Source organism: Halictus rubicundus, chromosome 12 (assembly GCF_050948215.1).
Source record: "Halictus rubicundus isolate RS-2024b chromosome 12, iyHalRubi1_principal, whole genome shotgun sequence".
Lineage (NCBI taxonomy): Eukaryota > Metazoa > Arthropoda > Insecta > Hymenoptera > Halictidae > Halictus > Halictus rubicundus.
Window position 1 is genome coordinate 12,046,228 of NC_135160.1, and position 20,539 is coordinate 12,066,766.

General features: G+C 41.3%; 2 protein-coding genes and 2 long non-coding RNA genes across 7 annotated transcripts in view; 1 reads left to right on the top strand and 3 right to left on the bottom strand.

The window, feature by feature from the left end:
- Nucleotides 1–19,272, top strand: Ia-2 (tyrosine phosphatase IA-2). The gene is made up of 17 exons (XM_076797875.1): nt 1–139; nt 3,173–3,268; nt 10,564–10,617; nt 11,075–11,135; nt 11,450–11,581; nt 11,926–12,007; nt 12,290–13,061; nt 13,120–13,263; nt 13,368–13,417; nt 13,653–13,823; nt 13,898–14,024; nt 14,227–14,294; nt 14,658–15,041; nt 15,173–15,388; nt 16,160–16,524; nt 16,594–16,647; nt 17,021–19,272. Exons 2-17 carry the CDS (start codon nt 3,181–3,183, stop codon nt 17,286–17,288), a joined length of 3,036 nt encoding a protein of 1,011 aa, XP_076653990.1. The 5' UTR covers nt 1–139; nt 3,173–3,180; the 3' UTR covers nt 17,289–19,272.
- On the bottom strand, nt 4,120–7,247 carry LOC143360073 (uncharacterized). Of its 3 annotated transcripts, none has more exons than XR_013083205.1 (2): nt 5,641–6,218; nt 4,120–4,692 (listed from the first exon to the last, which is right to left on the bottom strand). It is a non-coding gene; the product is annotated as an uncharacterized LOC143360073 (long non-coding RNA). The 3 variants fall into 2 exon arrangements; XR_013083207.1 differs by lacking the exon at nt 5,641–6,218 and adding an exon at nt 6,948–7,247.
- LOC143360074 (uncharacterized) lies at nt 6,948–7,318 on the bottom strand. Its single transcript, XR_013083208.1, has 2 exons — nt 7,142–7,318; nt 6,948–7,062 (listed from the first exon to the last, which is right to left on the bottom strand). It is a non-coding gene; the product is annotated as an uncharacterized LOC143360074 (long non-coding RNA).
- Nucleotides 17,286–20,539, bottom strand: part of LOC143359723 (uncharacterized) — a 6,827-nt gene continuing 3,573 nt past the window's right edge. The window contains exons 5-7 of one of the 2 annotated variants that reach the window (XM_076797877.1): nt 20,377–20,470; nt 19,633–19,738; nt 17,286–19,559 (exon numbers count right to left, since the gene is read on the bottom strand). In XM_076797877.1, coding sequence (XP_076653992.1) covers nt 19,504–19,559; nt 19,633–19,738; nt 20,377–20,470 — 256 coding nt within the window. In that variant the 3' untranslated portion in view covers nt 17,286–19,503. Of the gene's footprint in view, nt 19,560–19,632; nt 19,739–19,764; nt 19,921–20,376; nt 20,471–20,539 lie in introns of those variants that run through there. The other variant, XM_076797878.1, reaches the window with a different exon arrangement.

Here is a 20,539-nt window from a genome sequence, read left to right on the forward strand (position 1 = left end):
GACGTGCACCGTGGGAAATGATCTAAGGGATCCGATCCCCGACGAGTCATCGAGCATATCCGCAATTGAACAAATCGACGCTGCTTCGAGAAGGCCGGAATGCATTAAAATTGAGGAATCGACGACGTGTCACGCCCAGGTACGTACCTAGGACCATGGAGTCTTCCGAGTGGCGCTGCTAACAAGCGTCACGCAGGTTCATGAAAGCGAGAGAGAATGAGAAAAGAGTGAGAGAGACACGGGTGGGAAGGGAAAGAGAGAGAGAGAGAGAGAGAGAGAGCGTGACTACAACCTGATGCTTCGGGACTGTGCAATCGTACACCCGTTCCATACGTTTCGACCCCGGAATCATTCGATTACCTTCCCTTCTTTTCGTTTCTGTTGCAGTTTCCAAAAGGTTTCCTCTCTTTAAATTGATTTTTAAAGGGTTCAGAGCGCGATTGATTGCCACGGGCAGGTTTCCGGAAATAATCAGGCTTTCTCAGGGGACAGGTTAGTTGTTCAGGGTTCGGGGATGGTACACGGGATCAGATTCCGCAGTGTTGCGGTTTATTCGGTCCGCTTTGTCGCGTGTTTCTCGGCTATGCCAGCACAGAATCGGGGTTGCGTAAATCCGACGGCTTATATTGTTACGCAAAGCCGTGCCCTTTGCGTACCGCACCCTTTGCACCACCGTTCCCTGTCCGTTACACTCTATCCACGGGATTGATTGAATTATTGTGGTAATTAGTATCGGGGATGTATCGCCGCGGATCATCGATGCGCCGTGTCTTTGAGAACCGATAGAATTTATCGAGCATTCGATGCTATTAACAGATCCGTGCGCGCCCGGCCGATTTCGTCCTTATGTTACCACCTGTGGTGCCTGTTTCTGCAACTATTGCTCGAGGCAGGGGACCTCGTACTGCCCGGTCAAACGAACATTATCCGATCAATTTAGAACCGATCCGTACTGTATTTCTATTCGATTCTTTGACAATACGTTTATTCAAATGGACTCGGGTTCGAACACCCCTTCAACTTCCGCTGATACGTGTTGCATTCGTCAGACGAAAAAGGTAGGATTTAAAGGGCACTCTTATCGCAAATGTATTGACGCATTCTGTATTGCAATTAACTTTAACTGAAACTCTTTGACATTAAATTTATTTAAATGGGCATTTAGAATATGCATTTCTTGTATTTTTAAGACGAATAGAAAATATGCAGAGACGATTTGGAGCGCGTTTTTATCGCAAATATATTGACGCATTGTCTATTCTTGAAATTAACTTTAACTGAAACTCTTTGACATTAATTTTATTTAAATGGGCATTTAAAATATGCATTTCTTGCATTTTTAAGACGAATAGAAAATATACAGAGACGATTTGGAGCGCGTTTTTATCGCAAATATATTGACGCATTGTCTATTGCAATTAACTTTAACTGAAACTCTTTGACATTAATATTTATTCGAATGGGCATTTAAAATATGCATTTCTTGCATTTTTAAGACGAATAGAAAATATGCAGAGACGATTTGGAGCGCGTTTTTATCGCAAATATATTGTCGCATTGTCTATTGCAATTAACTTTAACTGAAACTCTTTGACATTAATTTTATTTAAATGGGCATTTAGAATATGCATTTCTTGCATTTTTAAGACGAATAGAAAATATACAGAGACGATTTGGAGCACGTTTTTATCGCAAATATATTGTCGCATTGTCTATTACAATTAACTTTAACTGAAACTCTTTGACATTAATATTTATTCGAATGGGCATTTAAAATATGCATTTCTTGCATTTTTAAGACGAATAGAAAATATGCAGAGACGATTTGGAGCGCGTTTTTATCGCAAATATATCGATAGATTTCCAACGACTTGCAGTTGACTTTAATTTTGCAAACTGTAATTCGTAATACGAAAATCATGTTTAAAGATTTCCGAGAATCATGTGTAAATAGGACAGCGAACATCTTTATGAAGATGCTAAGATGAAAAGATGCTCGGGTGGCAACCAGCCTGGAAAATTCCCGACTGGCAACGCGAGTGTTAGAAGCTCGGCGTGACGGCGAATAAAACAGATTGCGGACATTCATGTGGACCGATTTGCAATGCAAATTGGCTCGACACTTGAAAGAACGCGAAATAGAATATCTGAAACTGCTTATGAACTTCTAATGAAAAAGAGTTTCCACGATGGAGAAGGTTGTGTTCTCGACTCGTGGCCTCGGCTCCAGTAGGATAGACGAGAATGATCACGGTCTCAGGAAAAAATTAATGACAATCTCGGCGTCGAATCTCCCGTTTTCAATCGGAAAAGACGGAGCGGAATTACGTTCGTGTGAAATGACAGAGTCTTTTGTAATCATTCGGAAAAATCGGTCTGCACTCGACGCAGATTTATTCGCAGGATAATTTATCGAAGCTGTCGAAGTATTAAATGACGACTCCGTCCCCTCAAGTTCCTTCAACGAGCTCTTATATAACTATACGCAACAAGTTGTCTCGATCTGATTATGCGAAGGAGAAAGGGGCTGCATTTGCATATAATTACTGTTGCCAGCGCTGCTAACGATGTTCCGATCATCGGATTAAATATTTCCGCGCGTATTTCTCGATTCCTCGTCGTTTTTCCTCGACGAATGCATCCGAAAAAAAAAGAAAGACAAACGCGACATCCATTCTTCTGAAACTATTATTCCCGAGCGAAATGATTTGAGCGAATTTCACTCGCTTCCGGCATTTTTCATTCTAGAGTACAACAGTGTCCCTATTTCAATTCGGGACGGAGATAAATTTCCCCCTTATTCCGATTTTCATGAAATAATCCGCGGAATGCGGGGGCTCGCGTAAAGACTCAATTTAATCACGATGTAGGGAACCAATTTTCCCTGGTGTTGCCAGAGTACACAAGGGGCGCGAGAATTTACTTAATTTGCTCGGAATTCGGGCAAAAGTGGCGTGGAACGCGAGTTTGGACGCGGTACGAGGATTATCTGCTTGGAAACAATAATGCATGTGTTTTATATCGTGTTCTCAGCCGTCGGGTGGCGCGTTTCACACCGAAGTGGATTGTTAGAAGTAGGAGAGAGTGAGAGAGAGAGTGAGAGAGTGAGAGTGGATCGACATTATCCCGTTGCTTTATCTACGCAGACAGTAAATTAGATGCACACTTCTAGGAACATCTATGGGCCGTAAACGGTGGTGGCGAGGGCGATCGGAGCTGCTGGTGCTCTTTATTTTCCATCACGTTATTCTGGGCGACGGTAATGTCGGTGAGTACGATTCACCATCGTTCCGCCAGCGCGGATAAAGAACCTCTTCGTTCGGATCGAGGAGGACCCTCGGAATCGCTTCACCGATCCTCGAACGTACTCGGAATCAGCAGTAAAATACCAAAGAATTTTTTCTTTCACCCCTCTACGCGTCCACCTGTCGGCATTTGCATTCACGAGAATCAATATTTTCACGTCGTTCCCTCGTTGCGGAAGTAAGATCTAGAATGCATTATTTAGCTTCGCGATTGACGCATTTTTAACAGACTGGTACGTAAACCAACAAAACAAGTTCTTATCAGACTGATACGGAAACCGATGCAACAATATATTTTCATCAGACCGGAACTGCTTCTTTTCCTTTAACGCTAGGTTTACGGAGCATTCAAAATGAGTATTTTACATTACTTTATAAAAATAAGAAGAATGTGTCCATCCAAGTTTTCAGCCATTTTTTAAATAATATATACCTAAGGAAATAAGTTTGTTGAGTAAATCCACGTAGATGGATCTTCGAAATCTCAATAATCGTAAATGAAAAATATTAGAACCTGTCATTTTGACGGGTCCCGTAAACCTAGTGTTAATTATCTTAGCTCGGGGACAACCCCATAGTATCTACGAAATGAATTCCTTGTCTACTAATACGCTTATCTATTAATTAATTGCTTAATTAATTACTCGTCCATTTAACACGTCCGGAGATAGATTCTCCTGCTGAATTGTTTCAATATTTCACAAGGGAGCTGCGTTGCATTTAATAAAACATTTTAACCATAAATCTGTGCAACGAAACAAATGCCGGTACCGAGCATTGGAAAATACAGTTCTTTTTTCAGATCTCCATGTACATAATTCCAATCTTTTCGAAAATTATTTGCAATTTTATGAAATATTCGTTCACTTTAACACTTTGGAGAGTCTGCATGTATGCATTTCCGGTCGCAAAGAGATAAACGTAGTTGCGATGGTCAGATCTGTTTAATTTGAAGCTTCACGCAGCCACGTAGCATGAACGAAGATGCGACTCGATACAAATAGAATACAATGATGAAAATGGAGGACTCGGGAAGCCTCGCGGACGAAGTCGAAGGTCCTGCAGCAAGATTGCAATGCAGGATCGGAACGTAAACCGGATAAATGAAATTCCTGCCCGTTGATTTCGTGCCTGTCGATTCGGCTGCATGGGGATGCGCTTTCATCCCTCTCCCCCCACCCCCGGGGATCAATTTCTTCACGAGCCTTCCATTTTTCCGGTCAGCACGTCCTCGCCCCTTCCGTCAGCGTTGAAAAACGTTTCCGCCGATGGGGATTTCCGGTGGACGTCGGAACGTCCCGAAAATGGCACCGGGAATCGTCCGATGATCGATACTGAACAAAAAACTCGGGAAACTTGCCGTAGAATCGGTAGACTGCGGATTTTTCTGCGAAACAAAAATTGTCTACGTTAACCACAAGATGCAGGAGCCCCGTAAACGTCTGCTAATGATGTTAATGAGTTAAAGTACAACAACGTTTTTAAATTCTTTAAATGTCTTGCATCTTTTCCGCAGAACTTTAATGAACAAAGTAGTAGAAACATTCGCCTTATTTGATTTTCAAGCGAGTTACATTGTTACCAATCCGCTGAAAAGTGCAGGTAAAAAATTTAACAACGAGCGGAATCCACTATGTAGCTATTCGCCGAGTTGCCAATAATTGCAGCAGTTATCGGAAAGCGTTTCGGTCGGAAGAGAAGAGAAAGATTAGAAGAAGCTTCTTCGCAGGTGAACTTTGCCCTATTGTGTTTTGTTTCGACGTTGCTACGCGTGCGATTCTTATTTTTAAGGGGGATATCTTTAGCAGACCGCGAGCGATTTCTTATCAATGAAAATGTCCCCTGGAACAATCGGGTTAAAAATAGCGTCGACGATCCGTAGGTGGTCTCAACTTCGGCATTTTCGCTTTTGCGAATGCGAGCGTGCGTTGTGTGTATCGCGAGGAGACCGATCCGCCGTGCGTGAGCAACGTAATTATCGATTAACACGTCCGAGCGAGCGGCACGAGGAAAAGTAAACTGGCCTGGCCCCGGTGAATTTTGCTCGGGGCGGATCGATTTAACTCAATTAACCGAAACGCGCAATATTTATCCGATCGAAAGGGTTCTCCGTTTTCCCCTGTTGCTCGCCGAGGCTGTATTCCACGCTGAAGCAACATCGACAGCAACTTTCTCTCGCCTCTTGTTGCCTTTTTCGTCTTTCATCCGGTAAAAGCTCTTTCAACGTCAACCGAAAGTTGCTCGATGTTGTTTCAATGTGGACACCGCCTAAGAGAGAGAGAGAGAAACTGTAGAAAACAGTAGAAAAACTCGGTGAAAAATGGATGACACGTACACTGCCTTTTCAAGGACATCGAGCGCAACACAATACTCTTCCCTCTCCCGTCATAGTAATTGGGTTTCAGGTTTGAATGAAAAATAGCGCCGCCCACGAACGTACATCGGCGAACGTAAAAATGCAAAAGGTGAAGTCTCTGTTGAACTTCGTTAATCCTTCGGTTTCTATTCGACCCTGTTGAATCGCATGCACCGTGAATGCAATTAGCGGGTTGCCAGTGCCCTTCGGAGCCGCGCGGGAGATCCGGGAAAAGATTGCTTCGTTGCACCATGCGGCCGAGAAACAATCGTCCTTTCCATATCCTCCTCCATTCTTCTGCCAGGTCGGCGTGGCCATTGAAAATTTCGAGTCGCTATCGATTCGCTCTCACCCTTGTACTTTTGCGGCGCACGTGGAAGCAAAACGCTTTCTCATCCTGTCGGTACTTTTCTACTTCGTCGACGAGTTTAGGCGAAATGCGCCGTTCCGGAGACAAGAATGATCTGCCTGCATTCTTCAGCTTCTCTGTTGCCGTTGGACCAGGCATTTTTTAAATCGTTCAACTGCTGGAAATTGTAATTGTTGGTCTAAATTATAGTTTCTTAAATAGACCGTGGTCTTTTTCTTTTATCCTTACAAGCGGATCTTGATTTGCATAAGCTGATTTGTTATTTTCTCTCCTCTACTGCAGGACTCGTTCAGAATAAAATAAAAATACCATTAATCGTAATAAACAATCTGAAAGCAAGAAATTCACTACGGGTAATGGTACTTACGAAATCAAACATTTTCCTTTCATAAATTTGTGTCAATAAAAAGTTCAGGCCGAATCCCGTTCAAATAATCATTTCCAACGTTATAACATTTTATATTTTCTTTGAGGCGTTACTCGCTTCTCGAAAGTTTTTCCTCATAAAGGGTTGGAAACGGAGCAAGTAAAAATGTTCACGGTAAAGCAGTTAGAACGAGATACGAGCCATTGCGATAATTATCCGCCGTCTTCCGTGACCGTGTGGGTGGCGTAAATGTTTAACGAGTTCGGCACGGGTTGGAAGTTCGACGTTGAATATTTCACGTACAGATTTGCGGATATTGATAATCCGAGGCTCGGAGATCTCGCGGTTGAAACGGGATCGGGATCGCCGTGATCCCCGACGGCCTTGAGAATTTCGAGGTTCCTCACGGGTGTGGGAAACGGGGCGAGACACACGTTTCGTTTGATCACCGCCCACGCGTTTCATCGAGCCGCGCATCCCACGCGACCGCCACCTTTGCAAACCCGCTTCGGATCCTCCCCTCTGTCCGGGATCTCTCAATCCACCTACCCAGTTTGCCTACTCGAGGGTCCCTTGTCGTCGATTCTCCTCCTGATCCCGCTTTTATTCGCTACCCGCTACACAACATATTTCTTCTCTTCCTCCGTTCCCGGCTCTGCTCCGTCTGAAAACGAACTGGATCATTATCAAGAAGACGGGGAAACATCATGGCGCGACAAATTTATACACAGTTAACGAGTAACCTCCTTTACCGGAAAACGTGTGTCTTCCATCCCCAAGTTCTCCTTCGCGGAAATTACATTTTCTTCGTCGTGCTGCCGAAACAAAAATTAATTTGTCTGGACAACTCTTCTCACTGGTCGGCCTGTAAAAATATAATTTGCAGGACAACTTTTGTTTAAACATTTTTTGATAGCACGATCCCTGCGGTTTATGCAACTTTCAACTTTTGTCGGCAAACTTTAGGAAAGCGGAAACGAATAAATTCTGAGTTTCAGTAGTAGCGACCCTTGTAGATCGGACACGAATAAAAATCGTACTAAATTCTGTGGGATTTTATGTTACAGCATTTTTTGAAAATTTTCTGGACCGATAAACGCATACGCAGTCTACTCAACGAATAAATTGGATCGCTCGACTGCGCGATTAAAAACAGTTTATCAACGCGTGACCAGCCACAGGAATAAAATTAGTCATTTTATCGCCACCGATGCTGGTCGTATCAATCATTTGTGCCCTGCATCCGTTTAGATTGATGTGAATTGCAACGATCCACGAACATTAACGAAGGATGAGCAGAGAAAAATGTCGGTTTAAGTTGTCTTTAACTGTCTCATTAACCGTCGCGCTCCGTGTTAACTAAATGAGACGAACGCTGTCGCTGCTACGCTCGTCCTTCGCTGAAAAGATTTTTAGAATGTTCTTGACGTTCGCCGGTCCGGCGTCGACTGAACAAATGTTTTCAGTGGAGAGTTTAGCTTCAGAACAAACAGCGCTGGGAAGTCCCGTACGCCTGCACTCGAACGTTCTCCTGGCGTGTCTGGCCATCACGTGCCATTTCCACTTGCTTGCAATATTTGTAAACGTGGGCAGGGCAACGGCGTAATTCGTTCCTCGTGATAATTCGATGTTAATTGAAAGTTACGGCGACAACGTTGCCTATTTCAATTTTACGGGGATATAACCGGAAAAATGTGATTTTTGCAAATACGCTCGTCGCGATGAATTGAAATCCGGTTTTGCAGGTAAACATCAAGCTCTGGAATGCGAGATACGGGGAGAGCTGGAATTTTCCTGATATTCCGTCGGCGCTTTCTTTCCGTCTTTCAATTCCGCTCTCGGTGGGTCGCTGTCAAAACAAATTGCCCTGAAAATATACAGTCAGTCTCATAAGTATTCGTACGCTCTTAAAAATCGCATAACTTTGTCAATATTGGACTGCACTAGTTGAATTTTTTTGAGAAGTTACAGTAATTGGATCACTACATAACGTGAGAAAAATGTTTGATTAAAATTCCAATTGGTCGAAATTACAGAGAAAGTACTAAAAGTTGTATTTTGCAACTTTTTTATGCGGGCTTATATTAAAAATTTAGAAAGTACGTTTTGTACATCTGTATCAATTATACGTATTCTGAATATTTCATTTAAATCGGTCTCTAAATATTCTCAGGGAATTTCGCCCTTATGTGATCATTTTGGAACATCTGCAGCTCATTGCGGCCGATTTTCATGAAATTCTCAGAACATGTATAATTCATACAGATCTACAAATCGTACTTTCTACATTCTCAATGTAAGTCCACATAAAAAAGTTGCAAACTACAACTTTTAGTATTTTCTCTGCACTTTCGAGCAATTGCAATTTTTGTAAAAAAAATTTTTCGCTTCATGTAGTGATCCAATTGTTTTAACTTCCCAAAAAGTCAAGTGGTATAGTCCAATATTGACAAAGTTATGCGATTTTTAAGAGCGTACGAATACTTATGGGATTGACTGTATATTCCATGTAACGTCGTGCCTCGCGATGAAAGAAAGAAACACAGCTTTCGGGAAATTGGTAATTTAAAACGTAGAAAATGCGTTTCATTCCGAATCGGAGGAAGAGTAACGTGTTACTGAACGATGCCGAAAGGTGTAACCACGGCGACATTTTCCGTAATGTTCCGCTCGGGAGTGAAGGTTAGAGGAAATGGAACACCGGCAGGCAGTTACACCATCTCGACACTAACACGATTTTATCAGGGGAGGAAATTACAGATTCGTTTCGCGAGTAAAATCATTTGCGCGACTCCGAGAGATGTAAATGCCGGACCGCTCCCGGCGCGACGCGTTTTCTAAACAATTCTCGGCGAGCGCTTCCGTTGTTTCGATTCGAGGCTCATAAAAACCGGTTCGACAAACATGGAAACCCACCGGAACAAACGGGATTCCAATAATGTCCAATCGCAACACGACACAAACACAAACATAACGTACAGTAATGTATAACTTTTTAAATAATGGCAAAAAATGAAACGGGAATACAAAGATATATGTCTAATGTCTGCCGGAATAAATAAATAATGTCCAACAGGAACAACTAACGCACCCCGTTAGTTTGTAGGAAGGTTCGTTCAAGTGAAAATAAAATAAAAATATATTGAAGCAAGTAGTAGAGTGGCCAGTGTAGGGATGAGTGAGTCAGAGAGAGAAAGGGAGAGAATGCGTGGATAAGTTTTATTTTGTTGTAAGTATAGGATATTGTAAACCGAGCCCAATTCTTGGCTGTAAGGATGAATAAAGCAATATTATTATTATATTGAAACAAGTACGCAAAGGTCCGCAGACTAATTGTCACAGATTGAATTACGTGGCGTGGACGTTTCACGGCAGCAGGGTTATCTGCGTTTCGTCCTAGAAAAGTGGCATAAACTTCCGGTTCCCGGAGTGTTATCGTTATAATTGTTCGAGTTCTTGGCGAGGATCGAACGTGTTGCTGCGAAATGAGAGCGGACGTCGGACGCTCTAATTAGTCGGATACATCGCAGAACCACGGCAAACATAGCACAGCGCATCCGGCCGGATGATTATGACGCAGGAGAGTTTACGTCAATCCGCCAGGAACAAAAGAAACGACCGGGCATTTTCTCGTCCCGGAACACGATTTCGTTTTCAATCGGATAAAGGCGAAAGCGTGGAAGATTGATTTCTGGCTCGATCAATCACGCTTTCGAATCCTCGAGGCTTCCGATGGTCTCTCCGAAAGTTCAAACGTGACAAACTCGACGCACCGAGCTTGCAAAAATCATTCCAACCCTCGTGCACTATTCCCTCGTTCCCAATTATAGCGTACGCTGTCGTTTCGTAGGTGTTATAATTAGACTGCTGATCTTTAAGCAAAATTAAAGCTCTTTTTACCTGAATTCCAACAAACTGAAGCGAAATAGGATATTCTGTTCCTTTTTAACACGTTCAATAGGTTAAAAAGAATGCAATAGCATTTTCACTGTTTCAAATTACATCTGACCGTTTTTTGTTATAAACGCATAAAAATTAGCAGTCTCCGCAGTCTCGTTATAATCGAGTAGAAAGACTCTTTTCTTTCAATTGAACAAATGACGACGCGCGAGGGCTGAAGCGACGAGTGTGTAATTAATGATTTTAATAGCAAAATGTGTTTCAGGGTGTCTGTTTAGCAAGAGCCTCTGCAACCCTCGAACGGAAACCTGTTACAACGGTGAACAATCATTCATTTTCACTTATCTCTTAACACTTTGTCTATCCTGGGAACAGATTGTTTAATGACTGTACCATTGAGAGAAGGTTCTGAGTCAAGCTTAGCAATTTTCACAAGAAAAATGTATTAACCCGAATGACTAATGTTTCGTAAAAATGGTGAACATTTGAATCTCTCAATTACTGAATTCAGTAACAAGCAAAATTGTTTCATTTCGTGTATCTTGTTTTCTTGAAAGACAAAATGGTTTTGTCGTTATTGTAAATAGAGTCCGATTATATTCACGATTTTATTTGGCCCCATTTCCACACACAATAGTTTAGTCATCTAGGGTTACAAAGCCCACAATTGTGAGTGATTGATTTTCAAGTGATTATTAAGCGGTCCCCGGTAGGCAAAGTGTTAATTTGTACACATTTCTGAAAATTGTAGAATGATCGCTGACTCGCCGTTTCAGATTTGGCATTCGGCAGGTGTCTACCACTGTACGGCGACTTGAGCGAGGACGACTACTACCAGTAAGTGTTCGTTTAGGTTAACTTGCAAATATAGCGAAAACAGTGGACTTTAATCGGACAGGTGTCTTTTTTGTAAGTCCATTCAATTTAAATGGTTTAAATGAGAAAGTGTACAAAGAGGTTCGATAATTGACGTAACTTCTCGCGACCAGTACTCGTTTAGCTTTACTGTCTGACCATAAACCGGTCTTACTACTACTATTCGACCGGAAAGTAGTAAAGTTGTACGGCTGGAAGTGGGTCGTTCCTTGTGTATACGATTCCGAAATAGAACTACTTTATCATCGACACTGTTCATTTCTGTTTCGAAACAGGTACGACTTCGATATCGACGAACTCGAGCTGCTGAGACAGCAATTAGAGAGGCTGCAGATCGACGGCTACAAATGGTCGCACCCGTACACACAATGCGTTATGGGAACATCTTTGTACAATCTGCGTCACCGGTACGGTACAATTGTTGCATTGAAACTATAGCAAAAGTACCACAGACTCAAGTCTCCATCGTTGGAAAATTTTCTAACGAAAATTATCAATTGCCAGGGACAGATTAAAATTCTTTTATCCACTCTACCATCGCTTGTGTCAATAACCAAAAATTTTTACGATATTCAAGCACGTTACGCTTTATAGTTTCGATGCATATTGATCATCCAAAAATCGACAATAATGTTGGCGTTTGCCAACAAGATGATTAAAGTCAAAAAAGGAAATTCAAAGTGGATACTCGGTTATTGACAGAAGGATTAAATTAGCTGGTAAACATTGGTACAAGTGTTCCGCTTTTCAGGGAAAATTACGATTTCGGACAGTGTCAGCATCTGCGGCAGATCACGCATTTCGAGGACGATAACCGGGCCGACCAGACTAGAGTGAGTAATACAATTAGGCCAATGTTTGTCCACTTCTTAACGCTAGGATTACGGGACCTAATTCTAATTTACGATTATCGAGATTATAAAGGCGAGGAATTATTCAACAAATTTATTTCTTTGGGTATATATTACAAGAGAGATAAAATAGCTTCAGTCCTCCGCAAACCTATTGTTAATAAAGGAAAAGGAAACGTGTTTCTTTTTTAAATAAGTTTGATAAGGAGTACCGATATTCTCTGGCCTTGAGAAGTGCAGCCTCTGAACTACCGAATTTTGTAGGTACCTGCGATAGCCATAGTGAAGTTCACGCCGAACAACGGAAATTCCCGAACCCAGTACGCTAATGAGTTATTCTATCCGCCGGGGACCCACGAACAGTATGCTCGAGGCACGCTCTACAACGAAGAATTTCCGCGATCGTCGTACAAGGATCAGACGACCAGAGAGTTTCCGAGACTGTACGAGCCAAGGTACACCCTGGGCCTTTACAAGGAGAACCCCTTCACCAACGAGGAGAACTACGAGGATCGTGAGAACACGATCCGGCAGAAAAACTTCGAAGGGATCAACGAGAAACTGTACCGGACCAGACGGCAACCGTACAACGCCAGAAATCACAATGACAACGCCATCGAATCCATAAAATACGCTCTGAGCGAAGAAGCGAAGGCTTACCCTGATCAGCCAGATCTAAGCAACGCTGATACCGTGCCCGTCGAGGAGTTGGAATTTTTAATCAGCAAGCCTCCAAATTATTACAATAGGAAAGAAACGGACGATGACGTCGACGTCGACGTTGAGTACGAGAAGGCTTTCTCCAAGAAGTACAAGCATCCCAGGAAATTCCCGCATTTTGCGAACAAGGGTGAACTCCTGTTGGAAAACGTGAAACGCAACTCGAAGAGCAACGATTACGACGGCGAGGATTACGAGGACATCAACGAAGAGATCGAGATGCCGAGAAGGGACACGTCCTCGTTGGAGAACGCTATTTACACCGAGGGAGGACTTGTGCAGCCTAGTAATGACAAAACGGATTCGGACGCGGAAGGTAAAATGACTCCTGGGATTGTTGCAGTTTGGAAAATTCACTCCGAATGATTTTGCAGAAAATGCTTACGACACTCTGCTCGATAACGACCTGAACGAGTACATCTGGAGACAAGAATTGGCTGGCTTCAAAAGGAGGGAACGTTTAGACGTGAAGAAGCCCGGACCACCTTTCTCGACGAACAAGTTCTCGACATACAAGAGTATGTGTCTTCGATAGTATTCGAGCCACTGGAAGACTAATCAGTTATAGATTACATATTTGCAACGTGTAGCAATAATTTCTCAAATGTACATTTACTTCCAGGCGAGGAGAAGGAGAACCGCGAAACTGATTCCAGCGAAACGGAGCAAGACGTAAGCAGCACTTAATTATAACTTAAAACTAGAACTACTAAACTAAACTATACTATACTATAACTTAACTATAACTTAAAATCCGCAGTCTAATAATTATTGACTGCCCAAAGAAGAGCTAAAGTTATTAAAGAAGGAAAGAATTTTGTTGCTTGGCTCCATATGTTCATTTCGAATAAAGATCCACAGTCTGATAATTGTACAAATGGTTCAGATGGTCGATTTAACGTTCCAGAATGAAGAGTTATTTGGACCCTTTGTGAAGAAAGAAATGGTGGTCGACAGTCTGAAGAGACAGTCGGAAAGAGACAGTTCTTCAACATCCAATGTCGATTTAGATTACGTGTACGTGGAGTTCGTGCAGCCCTTTAACAAATGGGCAGATGGTGAACATGTTGTCCAGGAGGTCCGCTCAAACTTTTTAACCCTACGACCAACATCCCCACAAAGATGCAAATGAAAGAATCGTCGAATTTACAGGTGACCAGGCTGTTGGAACTGTCGCCGGGGTCCCTGAAGGCTACTCGAGTCGGTCGTGCAGAAGTGACGTTCCGAGTGGTCAAGAATAATAAAAATTACAATGCTACGGATGTCCTTGATCAAATAAGTACATACTTTCGCTAGGGACGAGACTTATAAAACCTAACGAAACCAACACTAGGTTCGCAGGACCGCGTCGAAATTATTCGTCGACATATATTATTTCAAAAGATGGCTAAAAATTTCGACACGTTCCTGTTGTTTCTACAAAGTAACGTGAAACAGTCACTTCTAGCGATCCGTGTTAACGAACCAAATTGTACTTTCAGACGGCATACGAGGCAAGCTAAAGGAGTCCTTGGGTGTTGATGTGACGCGTGCAGGCATAGGTGACAAGGTTCATCTTAAAACAATTTCCATTATCTCGTTAACTAACAAGAGCGAAAAACTTGAGACTCTCTAACAAGAGAGACTCGAGAGAAATCGAAATTATTTGTGACTGGACTGCGGATTTTATGCATTTATAACAAAAACGAAATGCAAAACGGTGAAGACTTGAAAATGTTTTAAGAACATTGTCACACCACTTGAGACTTGACAAAATTATTAAAGGAAAAATTTCATTTCTATCTAATTTCTGTGGCTTACAATCGATTTCGAACATTCTTATTTTGCGTAAAAATCCGCAGTCTGTCTAGGACATATCTATAATTCAATGGATAAGATTCCATCAGAGATAACGAAGATAAATTGTTTGTAGGTGAAGCTCCCAGCCACGCTAGAAGTAGTTAGGGCACCCGAGATGAATTCGAGCGTGTTTGGTGCACTAGTGGCTGCAGGGGTTGCAGCTGCCGGTGCAGCTGCTGTAGTTACGTTACTAATTGCTCGTCGGCATGCTAAATCTCGCGCTAAGCTGGCTGGATTAGCTACTCCTGATCCAGAGGCTTCCAAGGACTATCAGGACTTGTGCAGAGCTCGGATGCAAGCGAAGCAGCCCACCCATAAGATCGAGTCACCTTTTACTGCAAAGATCTCTCTTGAAAGCGAATCCAATAATTTACCGTCGAATCGATCCAGCACATCTTCGTGGGGAGACGAGCCGGCTTCTTCTAATATGGACATAGCAACCGGACAGATAGTTCTCGTAAGTTGGAAATACTGAAAAAAAATACAGAAAAACTGAAATAGTTTGGTCCGTTAATAAGGAAGTTATTCTGGTTGAACGTGCGTAGCCTCGTTTATGTGACTGACTGTAAATTTTGTATGATTTTTCAGCGTTACATGGAAGACCATCTGAAGAACAAAGACCGTCTGAATCAAGAATGGGAAGTATTGCGGGTTCACTATCCTGGCTCGACCGAGGTTGCCAAGAGCGAGCAGAACGCGAAATGCAATCGTCCAGGCACTCCGCTCCCCTACGATCACTCCAGGGTTATACTAAACGATCTCGCTAACGCCAACAATTCCGACTACATAAACGCCTCCACGATTGTAAGTACCGTTCTCTGCCCCGTCGGTCAGAATTTCCTTCCCGGAAAACGCTGACTTAGAATCGATCTGTTCTATCATGGTCTACACATAATAATTCTATACGTCGTTTTTACCGTAACGGAACCAAAAATAGAAATCGGTAAGTCAGGCGACAAGCATGCAGTTTGATGATGCGGCAATGCTTCCCACGAAAACGCTTTTGGTAGACGTATCATTGCATTGCTGCAACATTGTACATTCAGGCATGACGAAGTACACGACGCTTTGATGACGCCTTGCCTGAGTGACTGTAGGTCAATAGGCAAGCGGTGTACTCACTGAAAATGTACAATGCGCGTAAAATGTGGATTTAAATTAGCGTTAGGTCAGTGGATACGTTCGTGCCCGATTTCTTGTTGTATTTTAATAAAAAATCGCGTACGAACTTTTGCACTGACCTGGTAGACGTTTCTAAACAGGACCTCTATACTATTTTGTAACAACGTTTAAGCATCGAGATTGTTTACCGATTTACATCCGCATTTTATCAATTCGAGGTATACACGAAGCGTGGCACTATTGTATGCAACAGCTGAAATCACATCGAGTCGCTTTTGACTCTTGCCTGAACATCGATAGTGATTAATACACTGTGCAATCGTTAGACTACCCGCATAACGGAAAGACTCCCAGGCCGTGCACAAGAATGCTTTCGGATGGACCATACGACTAGCTTTCTCGATGATCGATAACGTTGTGCGACGATGATTCGAGTACACGGGAAATTTTCAGACGGACCTCGACCCAAGGAACCCGGCCTACATTGCCACGCAAGGTCCTTTACCCCATACAGCAGCAGATTTCTGGCAACTGGTCTGGGAACAAGGCAGCGTTGTGATAGTGATGCTGACCAGGCTAACCGAAGATGGAGTTGCTATGTGCCATCGGTACTGGCCGGAGGAAGGATCAGAATTGTATCACATATACGAAGTACACCTCGTGTCCGAGCATTTCTGGTGCGACGATTACCTGGTGCGCTCGTTTTACCTGAAAAACATACGCACCGGCGAGACACGAACAGTTACGCAATTCCACTTCTTATCTTGGCCCGAGAACGGCGTACCCTACTCCACCAAGGCTCTCCTGGAATTCCGTCGGTGAGTACCTGAAACAAACGAAACGTTAGTTACAATTGATTAACGCTATTAATATCGTGTACGTTGCAGCAAAATCAACAAGTCGTACAAAGGCAGGTCCTGTCCCATAGTCGTACACTGCAGGTAAGCGACCTCGTCGAATGTATTCTTACTTTTGAAAAACTATTGAACCTTTTGCATCGGTATTTGAGGTACAAGTGTGATTTTTATCACGTAAAGATATTTAACGCTAGGTTTACGGAGCATTAAAAGTGAGTATTTTACATTACAATATAAAAATAGAGGAATGTGTCTATCCAAGTTTTCAGCCATTTTTTAAATAACATGTACCTAAGGAAATAAGTTTGTTGAGTAGTTCCACGAAGATGGATTTTGATGTAAACCTAGTGTTAAAATTCCGAGAGTCGTATACTCTTTCGTAGAATATGTTTTGAAGAACACGTGCCTTGCAAGTTTTAGGAATTGCAATTTATAGATTTGTGTCATTGATTCGCAGTGATGGCGTTGGTCGTACCGGAACCTACTGTTTGATCGACATGGTTTTGAACCGCATGATGAAAGGAGGCAAGGAAATCGATATTGCATCTACTCTAGAACATATTAGAGACCAAAGACCCGATATGGTTGCTACGAAACAACAATTCGAGTTCGTTCTGATGGCCGTGGCGGAAGAAGTACACGCTATCCTCAAGGCTTTACCCGCACTTCCTGCCGAGAAATCTCCTCCCACAGGAAACAATACTTCCACGAAGGAGGGCCAGTGAGATTCGAACAGGATCCTGAAATTGCAGTCGCGGCGAGCAACGGCAAAGTATTAATTGCAGTCTATATCCAAGAGATGAAAATGGCCAAACATTTGTAGTCAATCATCTAAGAGTCTAGAGTCACTGTTAATCTTTCATTTTCCGTAAGTTATTTCTTTGAGACGCTTCCGACACGTTTTAGAACCATACGATCCGATTTTTGCGAATCTCCGGACAAGTATTCATTCGAAAATCATAGTGCGTCAATAAATTCTGATTTGAAAATTTCGCTGACTACGCAAGGTGATAATAATGATACGTACAAACTGTATATGGCCGAACAGATACTTCAAGAAGCAGTATCAGTCTGTGAAATTTTTGCGAGTCTAATTTTACTACGGCCTACTTGGACATTTCAGTACAAGCATAGGGATTCGAAAGACTGAGCTATGCAGCGGTTGGAATTCTAAATATTGGCTAACGATGGAATCATTTTTACTGCACATATCCTCGTAAATCGAATTTTCAAAGAATTATTTTGCAAAGACGGATGACTATCCCACATTATGTAGCTCAGTCTTTACGTACTTTATGTTGCTCTTGATCTAGACGAGAATATAATTTCAGCGAAAGTTCCGTTGCTTCCTCTCATAGACGACTTCACTAACGTGCTTTACTACAATAGCTTTAAACAGAGTATTGAAATATATTGCAAAGTAATTAACGTTACATAGTTCTATCTGCTCAGTCAATTCTATATCAAGCGTACAGGGCGTGAAAGTTCACATTCGTTGAGTTGTATCCTGTTAACAGTTCGATACGTGTCTCTCTTTCATTGAGAAGTTTTATTCCTAATTGCGAAACTTGATTGAATGAAAACAGATGATTTTTCTGTTAAAAGACGCGAGTACTGAGAACAAAGATTTAGAGATCAAAGTCCGAATTTTTATACTATTGTTAAATATTCGAATATTTACCGTTATATGTAAAGGAAGACAAGCATTAAACGCTATTTGTCAATCTGTTTTCTACGCGTACGGGAAAGAACCGATCGAGCTGCACAATATTCACGGAAGTTTACGATTAAGTGCTGCTATCATGTCGACGAGAAATTATAAAAAAAAATATTTTATCGGTGTGAGATATGAATCAATGTACGACCACGTAAAATAACGTTAATGTATTAAATGTCATGTGGAAGTGTCGAACAGGCTCATCGAATGAAATGTTAATCATTGTATCGTGACGATAATGTTTAAGTGGTATGTAAAAGAAAATTATAAGCGTACGTGTTTGCACGAGTTGTCGTGTCGATATAACAGGTTGTAAATGATAACGCTATACTTGCTTCAACAAAAACGTGGTCCTGTTGATCCTGTAGATCCAGCCTCCCGCAGGATGAACAGGCTACCTTTAAGGTTCCTTCCTTCTCGTTGTGCAGTACGATTACTGTCAATTAATATGTTCTTCTTCGTGCTCTACGTTACGGCGTTACTCTTCATTTTTATCAAATCGAAGATTCACGAAATCATAAAAATTCCTATCGGTAAAACAAATGATGCATTAAATTTAAAGTAATCGGCTACAACAAAGAAAGAATTCGAGACGAGACTTTGTATAAATCTATAATAGAATACCTTAATTTCCAATACTGCTTCCAATTTGAACAATTCGAGAAATTAAACGTACGAATTGTTAATGTTTCTTCACTTTGTAACGTTCTTCATTTTGTATATGTATCCATGAGTTTCCGACATGAGCTTCGAATTAACTCAGTACAGTGTGAACGCGATGTGAAAATTTGCTTGACCAAAAGATAAAATCAGTTTCGTTGGTCTTTTTTAGCACAAATTCATATAACAGATTCTATATTTTTATGCAGAGGGATAAGTCTATATGAAATGAAATAATATAGTTATATAAATCTATACTATGTTACTCAAAATGTAATACTATATGTGTTATAATATAATAAATCACTCTATGTTCAAATCAACAAATTGCACGACGAGTGTACAATTATTCTTTCGAATTTATTCTTCCTTGTGCGCGAATCTTACATGTTCATAATACCTTTCATAAATCTACAATGAGTGAACATATCCTTACCGCAGCACAGATTAACAATAAATATTATAAATACAAAGTGTTATAAAAATACTGTTTACACTTAAAAATTATTTATGATATGGCATTGTTTATATTATACGATGCATGCCGTACGAATGTACAATTTTCAGTCATCTTGGAACGTGGACGAATATGTATCAGGAAACAGAGGATCCCAAAATCCTGGAAATAATTAGTGTTTTTAAACATTTGTTACGTTTTATTTCGTCGCTAAAATTAGAATTAACATTGTTACCTTCGGGAGTACTTGGTTTTTCATGACGAGAACTAATCCTATGACGAGAACACTGCTTTTGTCTTGCTTTCAATTCTCTCTCTGAGAGTCCAAGGTTACCGTAATACTAAAAAGAAAAACAATTAAAATATTATTTCAATATACAAAACAATTTATAAAAAGTTACAACATTTAAAGGAGCACACGTAATGGCGAGAATTTTTTTGTTATTTTTTAAACGAAACCTTGTATTTTTTTTTCAATATAATACCAACAATTGGGGAATAACGACAACTTACTATTCAATGCCTGCGTGTAGCATTAACAAAGAAAAAGTCACATTAACATTAACATTTGCGAAAGTCATATTAACATTAACATTTGCGAAAGTCATATTAACATTAATATTTGCGATAATTATATGTGGGGTCCGCGGGTAGCGAATTCAAAAAGCAACGGCCGTTCGCGAAAGTGAAAAACAAAGCGTAGTGTTGTGGAAGGCGAAGGGCGTGCGTGAGAGAAAGAAAGAGAGAGAGAGAGAGAGAGAGAGAGAGAGAGAGAGAGAGAGAGAGAGAGAGAATGACGAAAGGACAATTCGAAAAAGAGATTGCAAAGACGTGGAAAGAGACGATTAAAAGACGAATCCCATTATCACGAATACAGATCCGGCTTGCGTAGTTTTTTTGTCAAACGTTTCATTAAAGTTTTTTCGCTCCTCCATATATTACATATTTCTATAGTGAAGATTAGAGATATATTTATTACCTTCTCACATTCCCAGCAAGAGGTACCAGCCATCTTCGCTCTTTCAATTTTATTTTTTGTTTTACCAGTAAATACGTCCTCTTTCTCAGGTACCCTACAAAGCATAATTGCGTTAGATGATTTCAGTAATATTAAATATTTGATAAAAGTCTGTACTAGCACA